General features: G+C 41.1%; 2 protein-coding genes across 6 annotated transcripts in view; one reads left to right on the top strand and one right to left on the bottom strand.

The window, feature by feature from the left end:
• SAP130 (Sin3A associated protein 130) overlaps positions 1-8,383 on the bottom strand; it is a 50,385-nt gene extending 42,002 nt beyond the window's left edge. For all 4 annotated transcript variants that reach the window (XM_063442443.1, XM_063442446.1, XM_063442444.1 and 1 more), the window contains exon 1: positions 8,323-8,383. In XM_063442443.1, coding sequence (XP_063298513.1) covers positions 8,323-8,358 — 36 coding nt within the window. In that variant the 5' untranslated portion in view covers positions 8,359-8,383. The remainder of the gene's footprint in view (positions 1-8,322) is intronic.
• Positions 8,384-8,706: 323 nt separating this feature from the next.
• Positions 8,707-24,805, top strand: part of WDR33 (WD repeat domain 33) — a 61,273-nt gene continuing 45,174 nt past the window's right edge. For both annotated transcript variants that reach the window (XM_063442442.1, XM_063442441.1), the window contains exons 1-6: positions 8,707-8,892; positions 18,904-19,142; positions 21,785-21,853; positions 22,689-22,793; positions 22,927-23,022; positions 23,521-23,672. In XM_063442442.1, the coding sequence (XP_063298512.1) occupies positions 18,939-19,142; positions 21,785-21,853; positions 22,689-22,793; positions 22,927-23,022; positions 23,521-23,672 (626 nt within the window). In that variant the 5' untranslated portion in view covers positions 8,707-8,892; positions 18,904-18,938. The remainder of the gene's footprint in view (positions 8,893-18,903; positions 19,143-21,784; positions 21,854-22,688; positions 22,794-22,926; positions 23,023-23,520; positions 23,673-24,805) is intronic.

Genomic DNA, 24,805 nt, shown 5'->3' with positions numbered 1-24,805 from the left:
ATGTCCAGTCTTTTTTTGGAACCACTTAGTCACAAACACTGGCCAAAATTAGCGTTCAATTTAGTTTTTTTACTTTTTTCACACACAAACAAATATGAACGCTAACTTTGGCCAGTATTTGCGACTAAGTGGCTACTAAAAAAGTCTGGACATACCCCATATTGAATACCCTGGGTTGTCTACTTAAAAAAAAAAAAATATGTACATGTGGGGTGTTATTCAGAGATTTATGACAGATAATAATGTTACAATGTCACTATTGATACATTTTAAAAATGTAAGTTTTGAAACCGCAATATCCTACTTGTACTTATAGCCCTATAACATGCAAAAAAATAGCAAAAAGCATGTAAACACTGGGTATTTTTAAACTCAGGACAACATTTTGAATCTATTTAGCAGTTTTTTTTTTATTCGCTTTTGTAGATGAGTAAAAGATTTTTCACATAAAAGTAAAAAAACATGTATTTCTTTCAATTTTTCATCATATTTTTTCATTTTTTTTAAATTAAATTACATGAGATTATATAAATAATGGTATGTAAAGAAAGCCCCTTTTGTCCTGAAAAAAAACAATATATAATTTGTATGGGAACAGTAAATGAGAGAGCTGAAAATTACAGCTAAACACAAACACCACAAAAGTGTAAAAAGATGCCTGGTCGCAAATGTACAACATCGCAAAAAAAAAAAGTCCGGTCCTTAAGGGGTTAAAGAAGCGGTATGTTGTGTTGACTGTTTTAAATGCTGAGGTCAGACTGAACTTACCTACCCACAGACACTGGCTCAGAGTTCTCTGTTTATTTAGCATTTTTCGATCGGTAAGAAACCCAAAAACAAACTCCAGTACACAACAGAGGAATATACTGTAACAGTTCGAGTGGACAGGTTTAACAAATTGAATGGTAAGAGTGATAGCCGAGGTAAAAGGTAGGATATAGAGTAAATGATAGACAAGATAGTAATTCTGTACAGATATCAGATTAAATGAGTATAAAGCCAATGTCAAAACTAGAGTATAAAGCAACGTATAGGAACGTGCTATGGCTCAAACAAGAAACATAACAAGGAAACTGGGTCCATGCAGAGGGAGTTTAAAGAATAAAAACTAGAACTTGATTGGATTGTGTCATCCTTGTGTGACAAAAGACACAAGGGCAGCGAATCGCCAACTTTTCACCATTGGTGACCTTAGAGCAGTGCAACAAACTTTGAGCCACAGATGCCTCATACAGAGGTGACCCTGGAATTGCACGAGGAGACGTACGCTGGCAGCGTGCAGCATCACACAGCGTGCTCGAACAGCATATGAGTATTAGTAAATATACAACTTCAAGAGTTGAACATATATACAGGGTTATTTACTGAACTACTAGTAATTGGAATCCAAAATGCCTAAACATGTGCCAAAGAAGCTGACTTATTAACATATCTCCAACTAAGCTATAGTCACAGCATGACTATTTTAGCCTCAATTTTGCCATTGTGATTTTAATTTGCTACACTCGAAGTTTAATGAATAACCCTGTTAATAATGGAATTCAAACATCAGTCAGAGTTTGGGATCCTTGGTGTGAAGGAACACTCTAGGCATCAGATCCACTGCAGCTTAAAGGGATACTATAGACTAGGAATACAAACTTGTATTCCTAGCACTATGGTTCGTACTAGTGCTCCCCCCCCAACACTTTGTCACTTACCTGCTTTCCTATGGGGTTTTGGGTGATGCTGGATGTCCTTATGTATAGCGTAAGGACCCTCAGTGTCACTTAGGCGACCAAAAGTCGCCTAATGACCCAGAAGTCCCTCTAGTGGCTGTCTAGTAGACAGCCACTAGAGTTGGAGTTAACCCTGAATTGTAATATTGCAGTTTCCCAATAACTAAATAATAGGGTAACGGAGACTGGGACAGTGCACCCAGACCACATAAATGAGCTGAAGTGGTCTGGGTGCTTATAGTGTCTCTTTAAAGGTATACTTTAAGCTCCAAAACAACTTTAGCTTAATGAAGCAGTTCTAGTGTATAGATTATGCCTCTGCAGTCTCACTGCTAAATTATTTTGCCATTTAGGAGTTATATACCTTTTGTTTCTGTTTATGTAGCCCCCGCCACACCCTCCTCTCTGTGGAAAAAAAATGAGGGTTTAATTTTAAATCAGGTGTGACAGCACAGTGTTTACTTTAGATATTTTATCTCCTGCTCTGTAAATTTATCTTTATTCATATACATTAGGTTACTGTAGGCACTAGCAGGCTATTAACAGAGCAGAATATAAATTCTAAATTAAACAAACTGCAATAAAGGAAGTTCAAATGTTATATTGGTTTATTTGGAGGTTCCTCTTCAAAACAACTTTGTACATATGAAAAAATTGATACACAGTCGATACACAGGTATAGGGAAAACATATGCTCTTTGTTACAAAAAAAAACACATAACAAAATGAATTAAAAGATGGCAGGTAGTAAAGTATAGCATACATAGACAACGCACGTCTATGGCATTGCGTGCTGAGCGGTGAGAAATGCGGGTGCCATCTTGCATCGGGCGCCGCTTTACTCAAGCTATTGAAGAACACTTGGAAAGTACATCTCAAAAAAGGTAAGTGAAGGACTTGGGGCACTTATAGTCCTTAATACCCCTACCCCTGCACACACAGTGTTAATACCCCTATCCCAGCACATAGTGGGCAGGGGTAGGGGTATTAACACTATGTGTGCAGGGATAGGGGTATTAACACTATGTGTGCAGGGATAGGGGTATTAACACTATGTGTGCAGGGATAGGGGTATTAACACTATGTGTGCAGGGATAGGGGTATTAACACTATGTGTGCAGGGATAGGGGTATTAACACTATGTGTGCAGGGATAGGGGTATTAACACTATGTGTGCAGGGATAGGGGTATTAACACTATGTGTGCAGGGATAGGGGTATTAACACTATGTGTGCAGGGATAGGGGTATTAACACTATGTGTGCAGGGATAGGGGTATTAACACTATGTGTGCAGGGATAGGGGTATTAACACTATGTGTGCAGGGATAGGGGTATTAACACTATGTGTGCAGGGATAGGGGTTTTAACACTGTGTGCAGGGATAGGGGTTTTAACACTATGTGTGCAGGGATATGGGTTTTAACACTATGTGTGCAGGGATATGGGTTTTAACACTATGTGTGCAGGGATATGGGTTTTAACACTATGTGTGCAGGGATAGGGGTATTAACCCTATGTGTGCAGGGATAGGGGTATTAACACTATGTGTGCAGGGATAGGGCTATTAACACTATGTGTGCAGGGATAGGGCTATTAACACTATGTGTGCAGGGATAGGGCTATTAACACTATGTGTGCAGGGATAGGGCTATTAACACTATGTGTGCAGGGATAGGGCTATTAACACTATGTGTGCAGGGATAGGGCTATTAACACTATGTGTGCAGGGATAGGGCTATTAACACTATGTGTGCAGGGATAGGGCTATTAACACTGTGTGCAGGGATAGGGCTATTAACACTATGTGTGCAGGGATAGGGGTATTAAGAACTATAAGTGCCTCAAGTCCTTCACTTACCTTTTGTGAGATGGACTTGCGGAAATGCGGGTGCCATCTTGGATCGGGCGCCGCTTTACTCAAGCTATTGAAGAACACTTGGAAAGTACATCTCAAAAAAGGTAAGTGAAGGACTTGGGGCACTTATAGTCCTTAATACCCCTACCCCTGCACACACAGTGTTAATACCCCTATCCCAGCACATAGTGGGCAGGGGTAGGGGTATTAACACTTTGTGTGCTGGGATAGGGGTATTAACACGTTGTGTGCAGGAGTAGGGGTATTAACACTATGTGTGCAGGGATAGGGGTATTAACACTATGTGTGCAGGGATAGGGGTATTAACACTATGTGTGCAGGGATAGGGGTATTAACACTATGTGTGCAGGGATAGGGGTATTAACACTATGTGTGCAGGGATAGGGGTTTTAACACTGTGTGCAGGGATAGGGGTATTAACACTATGTGTGCAGGGATAGGGGTATTAACACTATGTGTGCAGGGATAGGGGTATTAACACTATGTGTGCAGGAGTAGGGGTATTAACACTATGTGTGCAGGGATAGGGGTATTAACACTATGTGTGCAGGGATAGGGGTATTAACACTATGTGTGCAGGGATAGGGGTATTAACACTATGTGTGCAGGGATAGGGGTATTAACACTATGTGTGCAGGGATAGGGGTATTAACACTATGTGTGCAGGGATAGGGGTATTAACACTATGTGTGCAGGGATAGGGGTATTAACACTATGTGTGCAGGGATAGGGGTATTAACACTATGTGTGCAGGGATAGGGGTATTAACACTATGTGTGCAGGGATAGGGGTATTAACACTATGTGTGCAGGGATAGGGGTATTAACACTATGTGTGCAGGGATAGGGGTATTAACACTATGTGTGCAGGGATAGGGGTATTAACACTATGTGTGCAGGGATAGGGGTATTAACACTATGTGTGCAGGGATAGGGGTTTTAACACTGTGTGCAGGGATAGGGGTTTTAACACTATGTGTGCAGGGATATGGGTTTTAACACTATGTGTGCAGGGATATGGGTTTTAACACTATGTGTGCAGGGATAGGGGTATTAACCCTATGTGTGCAGGGATAGGGGTATTAACCCTATGTGTGCAGGGATAGGGGTATTAACCCTATGTGTGCAGGGATAGGGGTATTAACCCTATGTGTGCAGGGATAGGGCTATTAACACTATGTGTGCAGGGATAGGGCTATTAACACTATGTGTGCAGGGATAGGGCTATTAACACTATGTGTGCAGGGATAGGGCTATTAACACTATGTGTGCAGGGATAGGGGTATTAAGAACTATAAGTGCCCCAAGTCCTTCACTTACCTTTTGTGAGATGGACTTGCGGAAATGCGGGTGCCATCTTGGATCGGGCGCCGCTTTACTCAAGCTATTGAAGAACACTTGGAAAGTACATCTCAAAAAAGGTAAGTGAAGGACTTGGGGCACTTATAGTCCTTAATACCCCTACCCCTGCACACACAGTGTTAATACCCCTATCCCAGCACATAGTGGGCAGGGGTAGGGGTATTAACACTTTGTGTGCTGGGATAGGGGTATTAACACGTTGTGTGCAGGAGTAGGGGTATTAACACTATGTGTGCAGGGATAGGGGTATTAACACTATGTGTGCAGGGATAGGGGTATTAACACTATGTGTGCAGGGATAGGGGTATTAACACTATGTGTGCAGGGATAGGGGTATTAACACTATGTGTGCAGGGATAGGGGTATTAACACTATGTGTGCAGGGATAGGGGTTTTAACACTGTGTGCAGGGATAGGGGTATTAACACTATGTGTGCAGGGATAGGGGTATTAACACTATGTGTGCAGGGATAGGGGTATTAACACTATGTGTGCAGGGATAGGGGTTTTAACACTGTGTGCAGGGATAGGGGTTTTAACACTGTGTGCAGGGATAGGGGTTTTAACACTATGTGTGCAGGGATATGGGTTTTAACACTATGTGTGCAGGGATATGGGTTTTAACACTATGTGTGCAGGGATAGGGGTATTAACCCTATGTGTGCAGGGATAGGGGTATTAACACTATGTGTGCAGGGATAGGGCTATTAACACTATGTGTGCAGGGATAGGGCTATTAACACTATGTGTGCAGGGATAGGGCTATTAACACTATGTGTGCAGGGATAGGGCTATTAACACTATGTGTGCAGGGATAGGGCTATTAACACTATGTGTGCAGGGATAGGGCTATTAACACTATGTGTGCAGGGATAGGGCTATTAACACTATGTGTGCAGGGATAGGGCTATTAACACTATGTGTGCAGGGATAGGGGTATTAAGAACTATAAGTGCCCCAAGTCCTTCACTTACCTTTTGTGAGATGGACTTTCCAAGTGTTCTTCAATAGCTTGAGTAGAGCGCCGCCCGGTCCAAGATGGTACCCGCATTTCTCGCCGCTCAGCAGTCTACGTACTCTATGTCTATGAAGTATAGTTCCATTACTAGCCCAGAGGGGAAATTATTGGTATAGGTGCATGTCATTGACACAAATCAGAACACTAGTATCACATGGCAGCCTGAGAGGGGGGGTGTTATCCTTGCAAGGCTGCCCATACACTGTCTGCTGCTTCACACAGTCATAAGTGTGTTAAATGTCATGTTCAGGCTGCTCTCTATGTGGATTTCCAAAGAAGAATGATAACCAGAAGGAAAAAAAACTAAACCCTAGCTGGAAATTTAAGAGGTATGCTTAAGTACTTATGGTTGTATGCCAACTGGAACAAAGACTTTATCTAACGTAATGTTAACTGTTTTTGTACTTAGTCCTCTGTGAGCTAACTTTTAATTTGTTGTAAGAGACTTGTTAGAAGTAGTAGCACTAATACCGCCATATTTTTGTTAAAGGGACACTATAGTTACCACAACAACTACATCTTATTGTATTTGTATTGGTGAGTATAATCAGTCCCTGCAGGCCTTTTGCAGTAAACACTGTCTTTTCAGACAAAAAGCAGTGTTTACATTACAGCCTAGGAACACCTCCAGTGGCCACTTCTCAGCATAATGCAAGTACATGTGCGGCCAGTTAAAGGAGAGGGCGTATTTAGTCAATAATGGCCTCGATTTGAAGGGACCCTCTAGGCACCCAGACCACTTAAACGGACACTATAGTCACCAGAACAACTACAGCTTAATGTAGTTGTTCTGGTGAGTATAATAGCTCCCCTTCAGGCATTTTCATGTAAACACTACCTTTTCAGAGAAAAGGCAGTGTTTACATTGCCCCTAGGGACACCTCCAAGTGGCCACTCCTTAGATGGCCACTGGAGGGGCTTCCTGGCTCAGGGCTGCACAGTAAGCAGCCCTGCCGTTCAGCGTCCCCACGCTCTGCAGTGGTTTGGCCCCACCCCCTTGCCAATTTTAGTCAATCCAATGCTTTCCACATGGGAAACATTGGATTTGCTAAAAATCAGCAATTTTGAAGATGTCAATAAGGGGTCGGGGCCAGCGCCAGTAGACCCGTAGAGAGCTGAAAATAAGGTGAGTTTTAACCCATTCTGAGGGGGCAAGCCACCTAAATGGTGGGTTTTCCCTATAGGGTCAGGAATACATGTTTGTGTTCCTGACTCTATAGTGATCCTTTAATCTCACTGAAGTGGTCTGAGTGCCATCTGCCTGTAGTTTTGCCCATGAGATGTAAAACATTGCCTTTCCACATAATGGCAATGTTTACATTGCAGGATTTTAACACCTTTAGTGGCGGTTAGTGCGTGTATTTTGCCTGGAAAAGCATTGGATTGACTGAAATGATCAAGATTGAGGATCTCAGCCATGGGCCAGCAATGGAGAAGAGATAAGTAAAGTTAACTTATCTCCAATCTGAGGGGTACAGGGACCTAAAAAAGTAGTCCAACATTATAGTGCAATACAAAAATAAAGTGGCTCGAGACTCATTTTCCTACAGAGCACAGCAATTATGGAATAACCTCAGGGACACAGTTAAATCTTCATTTAAGCTAAAAAACTTTTAAGAGATCTATGGCAATATACCTCAATAAAGAATGCACCTGTCATGAGGGAGGGGGGGGAGAGAAGAGAGAGGAAAGTGTGTGTGTGTGTGTATATATATATATATATATATATATATATATACACACACACACACACACACACACGTATATATGTTTGTATATTAGAATTTGTTATATTGTATCCTATTGTAACAATGCAATGTTTTGTAGAACCAGGACATACTTGGTAAAAGTAAAATATTTTACAAATAAATAGTGTTAGGAATAATAGTTTGTAAACCTAACGATATAGTGTTTATTTAAATAATTTTTTAAAAGTTTACCCAAAAATATGAAACCATTTGAAAAGCTTAGCCGACAATATTAAATAGGGGCCAGTGATTGTTAATCTAATCTACCCCCCTTTTAGACTAAAGCATAGTATGTGGATTTAGATTTAAGCTGGGTCGATGCTCCGCGAACCAGTCACTATGGAAACCAGTGGGCTATTCCTATAGACCAGTACTTTTAGAGGGTTTTTTTTTCACAAAAAATACACAACATCCAATGTGCCAAACCTCAATAAGAACTTTAAAATTAGAAATGTATAGGTGTGGAAGGATCAGACTTATTGGGGAAACTGTAATATCCGCCAACACCAAGTGAGACACCTGGGCCCACCTTACAAAAAAGAAAAAGGTAAAAATGCAACAATTTAACAGACATTTGAAATACGTGTTTATATAAAATACCAGCAGCAAGGGGTGAAACACACCCCATCTTGACATCGTTTTGACGCCTCCAAACGCCCCAACTAAGATGGCGGCCGCGCACGCTCTTCTACGACCATTTTTTTTATTTCTTTAACATTTCTAAACTTTATTGACTAGGACTCTCGTTAACACAGCCTAGCAAACCAAAAAAAAAACAAAAAACAACAACACAAAATAAATTTCTTCTTGTATTTCAGCAACAAAATCACAAACTATTATAAGCGTGGCAAAAAAATATTTTTAAAAAAAAAAATCTATTTCTGTTTGTAAGGATGTACGACGTTATCGCTGAGGGTCTGCTTTTAGCTGAGGGCAGGTGGCTGGCGTGATGACGTCACTGTGCGTGTGCGCGGCCCGAGCGGCGTTGCGCAGTGTAGGTTAGATGGCGGCCGGCAGTGAGGCCTGGAGCGGTGCTGCCGTTTGAAATCAGGGGCGAGGGGGGAACGTTAAGCGCCGGCGGGCCGGGGAGTGACGGATCCGGGTTATTGCCGCCGCTGTGTCCGGGGAGGCTGAGCCCGGGGTTTGTGTAAGGGTTCGCGGCTGCCGCAGGTGAGGAGGCCCTGTGTGTGTGTGTTTATCTCAGTAGTGACCCGGCGGGGGGATCCATAGCCATGTTATGGGATTTACTATCATTGTATGTCGGACAGCCTCGTGTTTCAATGTTAGAAGGCGCTTCAGCTGCTCCCTGGGCAGAAACATGTCGCAGTATCCCTGCAGCCTCCATGTTCGAGGCCTAGGCCCCTCCAGCCTCCCATTCAGCAAGGAGAACTTTATATTTAGAGCCTCTCACCCCAGATCTCACTTATTGTTATAAGGGACATTCCATGCTGGCGTTAGACCCCCTCCCCTCTCTATCCACCTTATTATTATATATATATATATATATACACAACAGAATTGCAGGGAAAGACGGTTGGGTTTTGCATGTTGTGCTTACTACATGTGACTTCACTGCCAGTCCCAAATCTACCTAAAAATTGGACATTGCATGCAGCATAGTAGCTGGGGGAGTGGTTATAAGAAGTACTCCAACTCCAAGCACCATAACTACTGCCAGTAGTCAAATTGTTAAAGTCCTACTTACACTGCTAGCGCCAGAGAGACAGAATATCCTACATAGGTCTCCTAGGATAAGCAACAAACAAACCAACACCGTTAACTCAGTGTTAATATCGTATAAATTACTTAACTCCAATCAATCTGTAGCCTCCCAGGATCGTTATCCACCCCAAACGATCTTTATATATGCATAGAACCACAAACAGAAATGGGATACGGCTGTACAGTCTATAGAGAGAACATATAAAAAAAACAATAGTGTAATACAGTATATACAGTGTATAGTGCGCTTTAAATGGATGCACTCACGAGATGGTAGAAATAGAAGAGCATTCAAGGTGCCTCCCCAGGAAATATGGGGGGATACTGGTTTCCCTTGTTGGTGTCAAGCAGCCAATGGAACACAGGACTCCAGATGAGTAGTAGTAGAAAAAATGGGTAATTTTATTTTCTTAAAAAGGTGAAATGACACCAAAGAAATAAAATTTGCTGCACTTTTAAATTTTATTTCTTTGGTGTCATTTCACCTTTTTAAGAAAATAAGATTACCAATTTTTTCTACTACTACTCATCTGGAGTCCTGTGTTCCATTGGCTGCTTGACACCAACAAGGGAAACCAGTATCCCCCCATATTTCCTGGGGAGGCACCTTGAATGCTCTTCTATTTCTACCATCTCGTGAGTGCATCCATTTAAAGCGCACTATACACTGTATATACTGTATTACACTCCTAGGATAAGCAACTGCTCCTGGGTGCTTCTGACTCTCTGGCGGTAGAAGAGATAATAAAATGGTTCGACAACTTTACAATGCAGGAAGGGGTACCAATGCACTTCAGGTATCATGACCACTACAATTTGCTGGTGGTGATTGGCCTTTAAGTGTTCTTTTAAAATGCTAGAAATTAGATCATGATTACTTTAAAAGGAACACTGAACACTTTAACCACTACTACACCATGCTGTATATTTACTTTCAGAGTAACTAGTTAAAACAATTAAAAAATAAAATAATTACAATTCTTTATTTCTGACTCGTTTTAACGTGAAACCAGTGGAGGTGCATACAATAGCAAAACGAGGAACGTGGCATACGTCTTACAATACTGTACTCTGCTACTGAGGAGTAAATAGGAGTGAGAACAAGGATTTTTAGATTTAAAATAACTGAAAACAACTTGTTGGCTGTGTCATAGCACAGGTAGATAAAAAGAAACAATATACATAACAGACCTAAAGGGTATGTAATGTGCCACATACAGATCAAAGGTAGCTGAGATGGAGCAACCCTGTATCACTGGGTCGTAGCCTGTATGAGACCATGAGATGTGCCAGCTGCAAGTATGTGCCTAAGCTTAGTGAAAATAAAAACAAAACCTAAAAGTATAAAACATTATAAAAAGATTGGGCACTAATGTATGAAGTTGTGTGAGCACCGGGCGGAGGTAGGGGTTATACGTGATTGTGTTATCTTATGCAGGCCTATGCCCTGAAGTGTTTAATGGTTTACCTCATTGACTGAGAGTGCTCGGCTGATGCTTTCCTCCATTGAGTTAGCCCTGCATGGCAGACTCACTGGGCTAAAAGCAACGCTATAGTGTCAGGAATACCAACATGCATTCCTGACACTATAGCCCTGATGTTGCATTTTAGGTGACCAGTCCTGCTCTGATTGTGCTAAAAAGGTGATTTTACTCATCTTTTCTCCCATGGTCTTGTCGTGGCTGGCCATGCCTACATGTTTGTGATGTATCAATATTTATGATCTGTCACTCCAATGCTTTCCGATAGGCTACTGTGCATGCACAGCAGAACACCATCCTGCCCCAATTACCATCTCTTCATAGAGATGCATTGAATCAATGCCTCTCTACAGGGAACATTCAGCTGTGTGGAGACGCTGCACACTGTGTAGTACTGGACTAGGAAGCACCTCTAGTGGCTGTCTGAGTGACTGCTACTAGAGATGTTTAGATACCAATGTAAACACTGCCTTCTCTCTGAAAATACAGAATTTACATTGAAAAGCCTACACGTCCTACAGGAACATACTATAGACACAAGGACCACTACATTAAAGGTACACTATAGTCACCAGAACAACTACAGCTTATTTAATTTGTTCTGTTGAGTAGAATCATTACCTTCAAGCTTTTTGCTGTAAACACTGTCTTTTCAGAGAAAATGCTGTGTTTACATTACAGCCTAGTGATAACTTCACTGGCCACTCCTCAGATAGCTGTTCGAGATCCTTCCTGGGTCATGGCTGCCTAAAATGCATCCAAACATTCAGTGTCTCCTCCCTCCGCATGCAGACACTGAACTTTCCTCATAAAGATTCATTGATTCAATTCATCTCTATGAGGAGATGCTGGTTGGCAAGGGCGGTGTTTGAATTGTGCTGGCTCTGCCCCGATCTGCCTCCTTGACAGTCTCCGACAATCCTATGGAGAAGCACTGTGAAAGGATCAGGCCACCACTTCTGATGATGTCAGCAGACAGGTTGCTATTCTGAGGCAAACAGCATGCAGAGCTACCGCTTCAGGCTTGAATACAAGTAAGATTTTGCTATATTTAAGGAGGCATGAGGGGCCCAGGGGGGCTAGATGGTAGTTTTAACACTATAGGGTCAGGAATACTTTTTTGTGTCTCTAACCCTATAGTGTTCCTTGAAGCTTTAGCTGTTCTGGTTACTATAGTGTCCTTTTATGGAAGCTCCTCATAATAACTTCTAACCATGATTGGTGCGAAGTGGAACCTATGGGATTCTTAAGCGGTTTGAGGGCAGTCCTGTCACCATAACTACAATGCATAAATTTTCTCATTTGATCTGCAGCACCCATGTTCTGCCTCTAGTCATGGGCAAAATATATAATTGTATAATTGTGTATTTGTGTGATGTGAGCACCTGCTCACAACCTTCAAGTTAGTTTGCACAGTGCTGTGAGTCCATAGGCCCATACGTTTTCCGGCTTAGAACCCTTATGACTTAGTTCGTCCTTTTACAATAAGTGACTCAGCAGTACTCTCCCACACCATATTGCCTACTTTCATGAGTGGAAATGAGCGGTGAAAGCTTTCTCTGCTTCCATATTATGCAGACACATACTCTTATGTGCTGTGGTTGCCAATCAGTAGAGATTTGTTGAACTCCCCCATAACTTTTTTTTTTTTTTATATTTAATTTTTTTTACATTGTTTTTGGTCCCCCCTCCCTGCTTCTTACCTGGCCATCGAGGGGGGATATGGCATTCCCTGGGGGGCCCAGCACACTTTTACTTACCTTCCCAGCAGCTCACTTTAGCTGTCCTGTGTGCCTGCGGAGCGTTGCCATAGTAACCCGTGGCAACGCTCTGACAGCCGCGGGACTCGCGAGAGTTAGACGGGGAGCTGCTGGGAAGGTAAGTAAGAGTGTGCTGGGCCTCCCAGGACCCTGATGGCGGCCCTGGTCTGCATTATCATCGGTATTGGCCGATACCGATATTGCTGAAAATACAGAATATCGGCCAGACCGATAATCGGTCGATCCCTAAATCTGACTAAATCTCAAAGCTTCATAACGCATATTTGGGATAGAAGTCAGATTGCTTATCTAATAAAGCAGCTGCTGCAGTTTTATATTAAAGGAACACACCAAGCACCATAACCACTACAGCATGCGGTCAGAATGAAAGTAGTCAAATTGGTTTTGAATGGTTTTACTTTTTATTTTTAGTCTTCCAGGTGCCATTGTTCATCTCCACTATAGCCAACAGAGAACAAGAAGCTCCTGCTTGGAAGCTTTAATTGGCTTTCATGAGTCAGCTGAGTCGGGCTTAGCTCGGTAACCAACCAATGGCTCTCCAGTGAATATAGTGGGGGCATGGAGCAGCCTGTTAAACCCCAGTTAGCAGATTATTCCATTCTAAAGTAGTTTGACTATTTACATTTAGAGTGATGCCAACACACCCCTGGCACCACAATCAATAACCGCACTGTAGTTCCTTAAAGACCTGTGATGGCTTCTTCTTTTACGGTCTTTATCAGCTGTAACTGCACCTGTGCACTGGTATAAATATGCCAGTTTTGAATCTGTGTACACTTGTTTGTGCTTTGGTGGTCCTGCAGTTGCTTTGCTTGATGATCTAAACCAGGTTAGTGGCAAGCTCCGCTATCATTGCATACTTCATAGGCATTTCTGCCAAAATTGCAATTATTTGGGTAGTGCTTAATTTTACCACAAATTAAATACACACACACACCTCAGAGTTGTGCAAAACTTACAAATCTCAAAAAGAGTGCAAAGTGTGTCTGTGTGTGTGTGTGTGTGTGTGTGTATATGTATAGAGATATATAAAATCAGGGCTTGACAAATTTGCTTGAAATCTAGAAGCCAGATTTTTAATCGTCAAATATATAATTCTTAAAGGGGCACTATACTCACCAGAACAGTGTCCCTGCACGCTTTTCAATGTAAACACTGACTTTTCAGACTATAGGTAGGGTTTACATTTCTGTCTGGTAACACCTCTAGTGAAAGTCGCTCAGACGGCCTCTAGAAGTGCTTCTTGCAGCAGGTCACCTAAACACTGACTAGCTGACTGACACAGACAGACACTTTCACACTCACAGACCATTAATTTTATTATTTTAAATTCACCGAGTCTCCTACCTTTGGGAAAACTGGAGTGGATTAGCTTTCCCCGGGGTCCAGTTGGACTGCTGTCATATCTCTGCTCCCTAGAGCGTTGTTTATTGAGCCAGGGGCCGGAAATTATATCATATGCCGGCTCCCGGCATCATGTGAGGGAGTAGAGCAGGGAAATTACAGCTCCCTCGTCACAGCGCTCATTGAGCCGCTAGCCGCCGTGCTCATTCAGCCTGCCGCAGTCCGCCTCCCTCGTTTAGCCGCCCACGGTCCGCCTCCAGCTTTTCAATCATGCAATCTTTTAAAGGGACACTGTGGGCACTGTAACTACTTCATGTGATTGAAGTTGTTATAGGGTCTGGAGTGCACCGGCACTGCCATTCGTTGTTAAATAGTTTTTAAGGTTTTAAAAATCCTCTCTCTGCTGTGGAATCATGAGCCTGAGCAGCAGTGGGCAGCTATGTTTGGCAGAGAGTATCACTTGACCACTTTCAGCCTTTCACAGTGCCCTTGCTGGCACGGCTAGAAGGAAGTGTGTTGTCTTTGCATTAACCATGCCCCTAGTGTTTGCTTGCCTTTGGGTAGCCAGAAACTGTTACTTAGTGTTAAATTGTTCCAAAATGGTTTAACGCTGAATTCTCAGTTTTAGGAACTTCGTGTACTATACCCAATTCAATTTGATTTAAGTAGTTATAGTGCATTCACTGTAGGGATTGACCGGTTATCGGACGATATTCAGTTTTTTTGTTTATTTTTCAAATATCAGTATTGGCCGATAATCACCGGCAATATACCGATAATAAATGAGTGGGCCGGCATTTCCATAAGGCGGCACAAGCAGCCGCCTTAGGGCGCACCTAATGTTTAATGTTAAAGTGAAACTTTCGTCAAATTCCTCTGGCTGTCCCATCAAGCGTTGTCTTCCTGGTGTCAGATGTACATTGGAGGCAGGTATCTGCAAATGTTAATGCACAAGAGCTTCCGGCACATGTGTCCACTGCTAATTAGATTTATAATGTTCATCTCATTGTTCAAACTTGCATAAGAAATAATTTATTGAGTATAAACATTGAAAAGGAGAAATCGATGATGAAACCTCACCAAGTATGTGTCCAGCTCTCTGTTTGACCTCTAAATTGAGTGCATGTGGAGTAGTGTTAGTCAAATACCGGGCTTTAACTGTGTTTACTACAATTCATTGTGATGTTTTAAGAATGTCATGTAATTTTATCTTGTCTTGAGATATACTATTAAAGTACTCTGCATGTTTATAATTAGTTTGGCTCACTACTTAGTTGGTAAAGTGTACTTTAAAACCCCTATAGTTTAGTCCTTGTTATGTGTGATTTACTGTAATTAGTGAGTGAAGACATTCTGTGCTATTTCTAATATGTGTTGAAGTTAAGGAACGCTATAGTGATGCTGCATGTGCATCAGGCCTTCCCTCATCGGAAAGCATCAACTCAATGCCACCCTTTACCTGTTTACATGAATATACATCTTAAGCGTGGGCAAGAAATATTGAATCTATCTGGATAGCTATTTAAGAAACATACGGTAAATATGTGACTTTAAAAAAAAAAATCAAGTAACCTAAATGGAGACACCAAGTACCATAACTACAGCACTTTGTGTGTTACTGCCCTGCCCCTACGACTTCCTGCCCCCTTTTGTATGTAGCCACGTTTTTTTAAAAGAACATTTTGACTTCTTGTATGGGGTTCGCCGTGTGCCACTCCCAGAATACACTACAATTACAGGAGTGATGGTAGCTCTTTCTCTATATACTAAGCCTGGCAGTCCAGGGTGGGGATAGACCGATATTGATTTTTTTTAGAGCCGATTCCGATAAGCTGTGAACTTTCAGGACGATAACGTACCGATACCGCTATTCTGTACATTTATCATTTTGAAAAAATAAACAATTTCTACGCAAATTTATTGTTAACTGAGCATGTTTGTTTATTTTTCTGCAAATCTTTTTTTATTTTTTTATTAAGGTAAATGCACAAAATATACATGTCAGTCAATTTTTTGTTTTCAAGAAAATGTGTGTGTAGTGGATGCAGTGAGAGTATTTGATTAGTGAATGCAGTGTGTGTTTGTGTAGTGTGTGTATAGTGAATGCAGTGTGTGTTTGTGTAGTGTGTGTGTGTGTATAGTGAATGCAGTGTGTGTTTGTGTAGTGTGTGTATAGTGAATGCAGTGTGTGTTTGTGTAGTGTGTGTGTGTGTATAGTGAATGCAGTGTGTGTTTGTGTAGTGTGTGTGTGTGTATAGTGAATGCAGTGTGTGTTTGTGTAGTGTGTGTGTGTGTATAGTGAATGCAGTGTGTGTTTGTGTAGTGTGAATGCAGTGTGTGTTTGTGTAGTGTGAATGCAGTGTGTGTTTGTGTAGTGTGAATGCAGTGTGTGTTTGTGTAGTGTGAATGCAGTGTGTGTTTGTGTAGTGTGAATGCAGTGTGTGTTTGTGTAGTGTGAATGCAGTGTGTGTTTGTGTAGTGTGAATGCAGTGTGTGTTTGTGTAGTGTGAATGCAGTGTGTGTTTGTGTAGTGTGAATGCAGTGTGTGTTTGTGTAGTGTGAATGCAGTGTGTGTTTGTGTAGTGTGAATGCAGTGTGTGTTTGTGTAGTGTGAATGCAGTGTGTGTTTGTGTAGTGTGAATGCAGTGTGTGTTTGTGTAGTGTGAATGCAGTGTGTGTTTGTGTAGTGTGAATGCAGTGTGTGTTTGTGTAGTGTGAATGCAGTGTGTGTTTGTGTAGTGTGAATGCCGTGTGTGTTTGTGTAGTGTGAATGCCGTGTGTGTTTGTGTAGTGTGAATGCCGTGTGTGTTTGTGTAGTGTGAATGCCGTGTGTGTTTGTGTAGTGTGAATGCCGTGTGTGTAGTGTGTTTTTGTAGGTATGTAATGTGTAGTGTGTGTTTGTGTAGTGTGTGTGTATGGTGAATGCAGTCAGTGTTTGTGTAGTGTGTGTGTGTGTGTGTGTAGTGTGTTTTTGTAGGTATGTAATGTGTGTAAAATGGGAGTGGGGGCACTTTTTATTTTTAACAACTTTTTTCTTTTCTTCTTTTAATATGACTGTTTTTTTTCCCCATTTTGTTTTAGTCCCTCCTCCCTGGCCATGGAGGGGGATATGGCATTCGCTGGGGGGCCTGCGGCAGTCCTGCGGGGCCCAGCACACTCTTACTTCCCTTCCCATCAGCTCCCCTGTCTAATTCTCATGGCCTGTGTGCCATGGTAACCCGTGGCAACGCTCTGACGGCCGCAAGAGTTAGACAGGGGAGCTGAAGGGAAGGTAAGTAAGAGTGTGCTAGGCCCCCCAGGACCCTGATTGCGGCCCTGGTCTGTATTATCAGCTATATCGGTATCTTTATTTGTTGAAAATACAGAATATCGGCCAGACCGATAATCAGTCGATCCCTAGTCCAGGGCTTAGCTCATTGACTTAAACTGAGAGTGATCAGATGATGTTCTCAGCCAATGAGCTAGCTTGGCGCTGTATTACTTAGGACAGGAGAGCCAATGGAAGCTACTGTAATTGAGCTTCTGGCTCTCCTCATGCAGAGTTAATAAGAAGATAACTTTAGCAAAAGGTTTAAATGCTTATTAGGGGAAGTGCGTCATGGTATTCTGGCACCATAACCATGTAATATATTCGTTCCTTGAATGCAGTTCTTATGTTATTGTATTTGATTGCTTATTACTGGCATTTACAAAGCACCAACAAATTCTGCAGTGCATCAAGTGCTCTAATTTTGTATCTCATAAGCCAGCGGAGGGTAAAAGGTAGATTCTTTGATGTTGAAGAAGTGCAACTGTCATGTTGCCTTGCCATTCTAAACACTTACAATGCATCATTGAGATGAATTAGTCTGTATGGTTATAGTGGTCATTTAAGCACCAGATACATTATTTTGTGAAGTGAATGACGCAGTTGATTTATCCCCAAAGTATTAAATCCAAAGCTGTGAGTACGCAAGTTGTATATTGTGTGCTTACACTTTTGTTTTTATTAATTTGTATTTTAGTTAAAATGTTGTGATTAATTTTACGGGTAATTAAAGCTGCACTGTTTTCTCTTTTTTGCCATTTGTGGCGTCATTTACACTGCTTTTTCTTTTTTCTCTCTTTTGGCTTTCATTTAACCACTCACTCCAATTTGACCAATCCAGGCTTTTCCACCATGGTTCCATTTAGAAATGTGTAGGCATGTATGGTTACAAAGGTTTTTTTGTTGTTGTTGTTTTTTTTTTTTTTTTTGACAGAATACTTTTAATATTGTTTTACTCCTGTTTTCTAAAATGCTTGTGTGTTGCACAACGTTGCTTCATCCTTGGGTACATTATTGGAAATGTTTAAAGAAGCGCTCCATTAAAACGTTTTCACTTTTTAACTAAAGTCAGTTTGCTCAAGTTCGCATGTTATGATACCATACGCAACCTTCAGCACAAATTTTGTACACTTCATCTCCTTTGATGCTCTGCCAGCATTTTTTATTTAAGAGCACTATGGGAGATGTTTCCACATAGTCCGTGAGTAGGTCAGTATCATGTGCCAATAAAGGAACAGTCTAGCTACCATAAACCCTTGTATGTCAATATAATGTTACATGCTTTCATTGGACTGTGATCGTTTTGCCCTATTTCCCATCCCAGAGTGCCTTATAACTGCACTAAATTGCACATTGCTGCTGCTAACAGGATTGTATTTAGCCCAGGGTCACCATGTCTTCTGAAAAAGTTTAGTAATCAAGTAATGCAATAAGTATTTACTTAAAAAGCAGTAAATCAATTTGATGAAAATAGTCAAAATATAATATATCTTTACTTTAAGATTTTTCTCTGACATATTGCCTTTAATATTTCCTTTGTATTTAGGATTCTCCATCTTTGTCCCCTCGTAAACCATCACCATGGCGACTGAAATTGGTTCACCACCTCGGTTTTTCCACATGCCCCGATTCCAGCATCAAGCTCCCCGACAACTCTTCTATAAAAGGCCTGACTATGCACAACAGCAGGCCATGCAGCAGCTTACATTTGATGGAAAACGTATGCGTAAGGCTGTGAACCGCAAGACTATAGATTATAATCCTTCTGTTATCAAATACCTTGAGGTAAGATCTACTTTTTCTGTAAGAAAGTCACTAGTCTTTGAAGCGTTGTGCATTCCAACTGCCTTTTCTCTAAAGACTACACTTGAGATATTATGTCTTTACCATGGTGAGTAAATTATCGGAAAAATATAGTATTTTAAAAGGATACTATAGTGCCAGCAATACAAAGCTGTATTATTGGCACTATAGCTCCCTCTGTCTCCCCCCTCCCTCGTGTCCTATCGCAATGTCCCTTGGCACTGGGTCTTGACTCAGCCTACTCTGAGGTTGTTCGATGAGGAGTGCTAATGCACATGTGAATGCTGCGCAAGCAACAGGCTGACTCAGTGCTTTCCTATGGGGAAATAGCAGAACCAAAAGTCCGGTAACATTCCGGAAGCTCCTCTAGTGGCTGTCTTAGTGCTGTAATGTTTAACATTGTTTTGTTTTTACTATGTTTTACATTGTAGCACTAAGTGCAATAGGGAGCTGAAGTCTGGGTGCCTATAGTGTCCCTTTAATGTTTCAGTCCAGCAAGAACGTTGTAGAATTCAGAAAAAGTAAAAAATAAAAATGTGAAATTATTACATTTTTTGACAGAATAATTCCATAATGCAGACTTTTGTAGCAGCACTGTCTATCTGCTGGTATTGGGAGACCACGGTGTCATTTAAAGGGACACAGTAGGCACTGTAACTGCTTCATTTCATTGAAGCGGTTATAATGTCTGGAGTCCCCTGATAGTGTCCTTCCATTCAGAGTTAAAGAGTTTTTAATGCTAAACAAATAACTCCTTAACTGATCCTCTCTTTGCTGCTTGGGCTAATGAGGAAGCATTAACCAGAGTAGTAATGGTCAGTAATGATCAGCTGAGAGTGTCAGGTGAAAGCTTTCAGCCTATTTCAGTGCCCTTGACGGGTGTGAATCGGTATGGCTAGAAGAAAGTTTTTAAGCTCTGCCCGTTACTTAGTGTTAAACTGCTCAAAAGTGGTTTTACAATAAATTGAGTGACAGTGCTAGGAAACTTCAGGCATGATTATGAATTTAATTAGATGAAATTATTATTATAGTGAGTACGGTGTCTTTTTAAAATCATGGCACCCTCCTTTATCAGCAGTGGCCAAAATGTGGGGCAGACATATTTGCTATATGCAGCATGGGAATGGGAATTCGCTTGATTAAATGTTTGTGCTCAGCCATTATTTGATGATTTAATCTGTGGTTCAGCCTAATGAGACAGAGACCTGCTGAATCTGAAAATGCCCTCACTTGGACTCCCTGCTTTAGCCAGAGAATCTTCAAAGCTGGGTTGCATTGTGGATCCCTTTGCAGATCAGTATGTGATTTGGCATGGAGTTCTCAATCTACCTACCTTCAAAATGCCATGAACTGTAGCCCGCGTTATTGTATAGGTGTAAATTACATCTCACAGCATCCCCTTAACCCCTTAAGGACCACACTTCTGGAATAAAAGGGAATCATGACATGTCACACATGTCATGTGTCCTTAAGGGGTTAAAGGACCCCTCTATAGGCACCCAGACCACTTCAGCTTAATGAAGTGGTCTGGGTGCCAGGTCCAGCTGGGATTAACCCTTTCTTCTATAAACATAGCAGTTTCTGAGAAACTGCTATGTTTATAATAGGGTTAATCCAGCCTCTAGTGGCTGTCTCATTGACAGCCGCTAGAGGCGCTTCCGCTCTTCTCACTGTAATTTTCACAGTGAGAAGACGCCAGCGTCCATAGGAAAGCATTGAGAATGCTTTCCTATGGACTGGCTGAATGCGTGCGCGGCTACTGCCGCGCATGCACATTCAGCCAATTACGTCACTATGGAGGAGGAAAGCTCCCCGCCCGGCGCTGGAGAGAGGTAAGTTTAACCCCTTCCTACCCCTAGAGCCTGAGGGTGGGGGCACCCTCAGGGCACTATAGTGCTAGGAAAACGAGTGTGTTTTCCTGGCACTATAGTGGTCCTTTAAGGTGGGTTCCATCTTTCTCCTCTAACCATAAGCACATCTATATCCTGATGTAATAACCTAGAACTACTGCACTGGTGTATGGTGTTGCCGGATAGCCTAAAAAATGGCATAGCATTAACACTGAAAATCATCATGTTAAATACCTTAAATTGACACTGTAAGCACTAGAACCATTTAATCTCATTAAATACGTTACCTGGTACTGTCCCTCTCCTTAGTGTTAAACCATTTTGAGCATTTTAACACTAAGTAAGGGAACTGTGATAGGATGAAAGCGGTCAGCTGACACTCCCAACCAATCACAGCCAGCCATTGCTGCTCAGGCAAGGATTTCTCACTATCTAAAGCAGCACAGAGTGGATAGGCTGTTGGTGACTCTTGTTCAGCATTAAACCAGTAAAAACTGTTTATGCTGAATGTAAGAACAGCACCAGGTAATTCTAGACACTAAACAGTTCAATGTGATTTAGCAGATACACTGCCTACGGTGTACCATCAAAGTATTTCTACAATTTTTGGCAGATATTGGTTTTAAATGGCCAAAAAGTGTAAATATAGATGTGTGGGTACACAAAATTAGATTAAGGACTTTACGATTGTACCATCAAGCAGTGAAGATGTCAAAATTGCTCTGTTAATAAAGTTTGCATGTAAGTCTCAATGTGTTGTATTTCTTTTCACAGAATCGTGTGTGGCAGAGAGATTATAGAGATATGAGAGCCATTCAGCCAGATGCTGGATCCTACAATGATGTAAGTATTAGACCTGCCCCCACTAGTTTTGTAGCAGTTTCACTTTCATCTTGGGATTTGGGATTGGCATGCACAAGTCCCTGCCTCCACTACAGCATTCAGGAGACTCTTACTGAGTATAGTTCACAATGGACAGGGAAAAGGCCACTGGACGCCCACCCTCCGAGACAAAGAGAGGGTGCATTACCGCACCATTTCCAAAATATCACTAAATCGACCATCCTAGAGGAGTGGGCTTGAACATATAAGAACCAACTAATAAATCAAATCAAGCTTTTGGCCATAGAGTCCGATAGCTAGTAGAAATAGAGATCTAAAAAAATTTAAGTGGGTGATAAAATAAGGAGGCGCTGGGTTAATTGAAAGAAAACCCCCAAATGCTAATGACTTAAGAGGTATAATACAGTTATTTTAAAAAGCTAGCAAAGATACCCCTAAATGAACCCAATATATATAGACTCCTAACCTGAATGTGATAAAGATATAGAATGCAAACTCATATTTGAGTTTAGTGGAAAATGATTGAACAAAATGGGGACCTGGAGGTTATCCTGGTCTTTTTAATTTACTTTGTTTAAGGTGACAGAAGTCCTACAGTGGTCTGTGCTTCAACTGCAATATCTCTAGTACTTATTTAACCCTCAGAATATTGTATAATAATATTGAAGCTTGGCAGGGTCAGTATCAGTGAGTGTGACAGTAATATCTGTATCATTTACTTAACTGAAAATTAGATGTATATTTTTAATTTTTTTGTGATTTTAAAAGCCATTTAAAATATAATTTTGGGGGCGTTTCCATACTGATTGAGCATTCTGATTTTTGTTGCTTGCAGCTTGTTCCTCCCATCGGAATGATTAACAACCCTCTGAATGCTGTGACCACCAAATTTGTGCGCACATCTACCAACAAAGTAAAATGTCCGGTATTTGTAGTCAGGGTGAGTATTTGCCATTATGGAAGTTATGAGTAATGTTCTCTCAATGTGTATATCTGTATTTTTGAGGAAGTTATATTTAACGGTTATACTAACCTTTTTTTTTTAAAAAAATAAATTTTTTCTTGTGTTGCAGTGGACCCCTGAAGGGCGCCGCTTGGTAACTGGAGCTTCCAGTGGAGAATTTACTTTATGGAATGGGCTCACATTCAATTTTGAAACTATTTTGCAGGTAAGTACCCTGCTTAGCACTGTACATTTGTTACATTGTCCAATGATGAGATCTTAAAGGAACTAAAGAAACATTGAGAGATTTTGAGGGTTTCTTATTAAGATTTTTAGGCTTGCCAACTTTTTGGAACTTCTTTTTTTTTTCCACATTTTTTTCTACAAACTGGAAAAATATAAATATTTTTAATAGGCCTGACATGTTTTTACCAAATCCAAGACACTGCAGGCTTTCACCAATCCCTGACAGAAAGTGAGAGACCCTGGCTGGAAATGAAATACATCTCATAATTGAATTGTACACACTGAAATACAGAGACCATGAAGGGAGACTAGTGAGCTTATCTGCATGCTACATTAGACAGCAATAGGACGTCCGCTCTAAGATCTCTGTTGTTTTTTTGTTTTTAGAATATTAGTCAGACTTTACAAATTCATGCCTGGTAAGAATGTTACTTGTTGAAAATAATGCAGTTCCCATTTTTCCTCTTCTCGTTCACAGGCTCACGATAGCCCAGTTCGTGCCATGACATGGTCCCACAATGATATGTGGATGCTGACTGCTGACCACAGCGGCTATGTTAAGTATTGGCAGTCCAACATGAACAACGTCAAGATGTTCCAGGCGCATAAGGAGGCGATTAGAGAGGCCAGGTTTATAACTACTCCCTTTTCCATAGTTTCTATTGCTATTTTCCCCAAGTGGTCTATGTATATTTCTAAAAAATGCATTCGATGTCAGCCTAGGGTGTTTTGGTGGGAGGGATTGCTAACAAAAGCCAAAGAGCAAGTTTTGAACATTCATTTATTCTCTAATGCCTGCACCCATGCAGCATTGTGTACTGTATTTTACTTACACTGTGTATGCCAAGATTTTCTCTTTATAAATAAAGAATGCTGTGCATGTAAAAGTACAGAGATGCTAAATAAAGCACACATCCAAGTAAATAAAAACCTGACCTCTTCACGCTCCATGACAATAAATAAAACCACATACTCTCACAATATCTAGGTCTTCTGGGCAGTACCCATACACGGGGAGAGTTGTGCGCCTAATCGTTAGACACCTTAAAGTGATGCGGGTGAAACTCTTTAGTATGATAAAAAAGATGGTTATTGCATCATGTTTGTTGGTAACGTATAATCATTATACATGGTAACAGAATTCTACAGACACCTGCGGTGGGGAAACAAGATTCAGCCACAAGCTTCTAATATACTATCAAACATATGCATTTACTTCACAAAAGAACAGTAATGAGGATCTCCTATAGTTCATGTGGATTCATAGAAACATAGTTGAAACAGATTACATTTATTTTGTTTGTTTTTCCCTCAACAAAATGCAATCTTTTTTAAACTAAAAAAAAAAACATATAAATGTCATGTATGCCAGCAGTGAAAGTGTTTAGCTTGAACATCTGAACAGTTGCTATGCATGAAAATCTTTTTTTGCTGCATCTGCGTACCCATCATTAATTGTAAACCAACCTTACTCCTGGATTTCTTTGAGGAAAATGATGTCCTACATCTAAATGCAAACTTATAAGTGTTGCCAATCAGAGAATAAAGGATGGAAGGGGAGAGACACAAAGGTAGGAGGAGATGCTTGCGGTGTGTGGAAAGATTGACTGAAATTATTATTCCTCTACTGGTAACTAGAGGAGAAGGTATCCAACAGTTTGAAATAGGTTGAAAGAAGACTGGTGGGATGTGCACTTTAAATGGGGGTGCCTTTGGGAGAATGCTAGATTTTGTGTTGTCTTCATATAGAAGGAGGGAATGTC

This window comes from Pelobates fuscus, chromosome 2, assembly GCF_036172605.1.
Source record: "Pelobates fuscus isolate aPelFus1 chromosome 2, aPelFus1.pri, whole genome shotgun sequence".
NCBI classification, from domain to species: Eukaryota; Metazoa; Chordata; class Amphibia; order Anura; family Pelobatidae; genus Pelobates; species Pelobates fuscus.
Note: the sequence above shows the minus strand (reverse complement) of the source record. Positions and strands in the feature narration are given on the sequence as shown.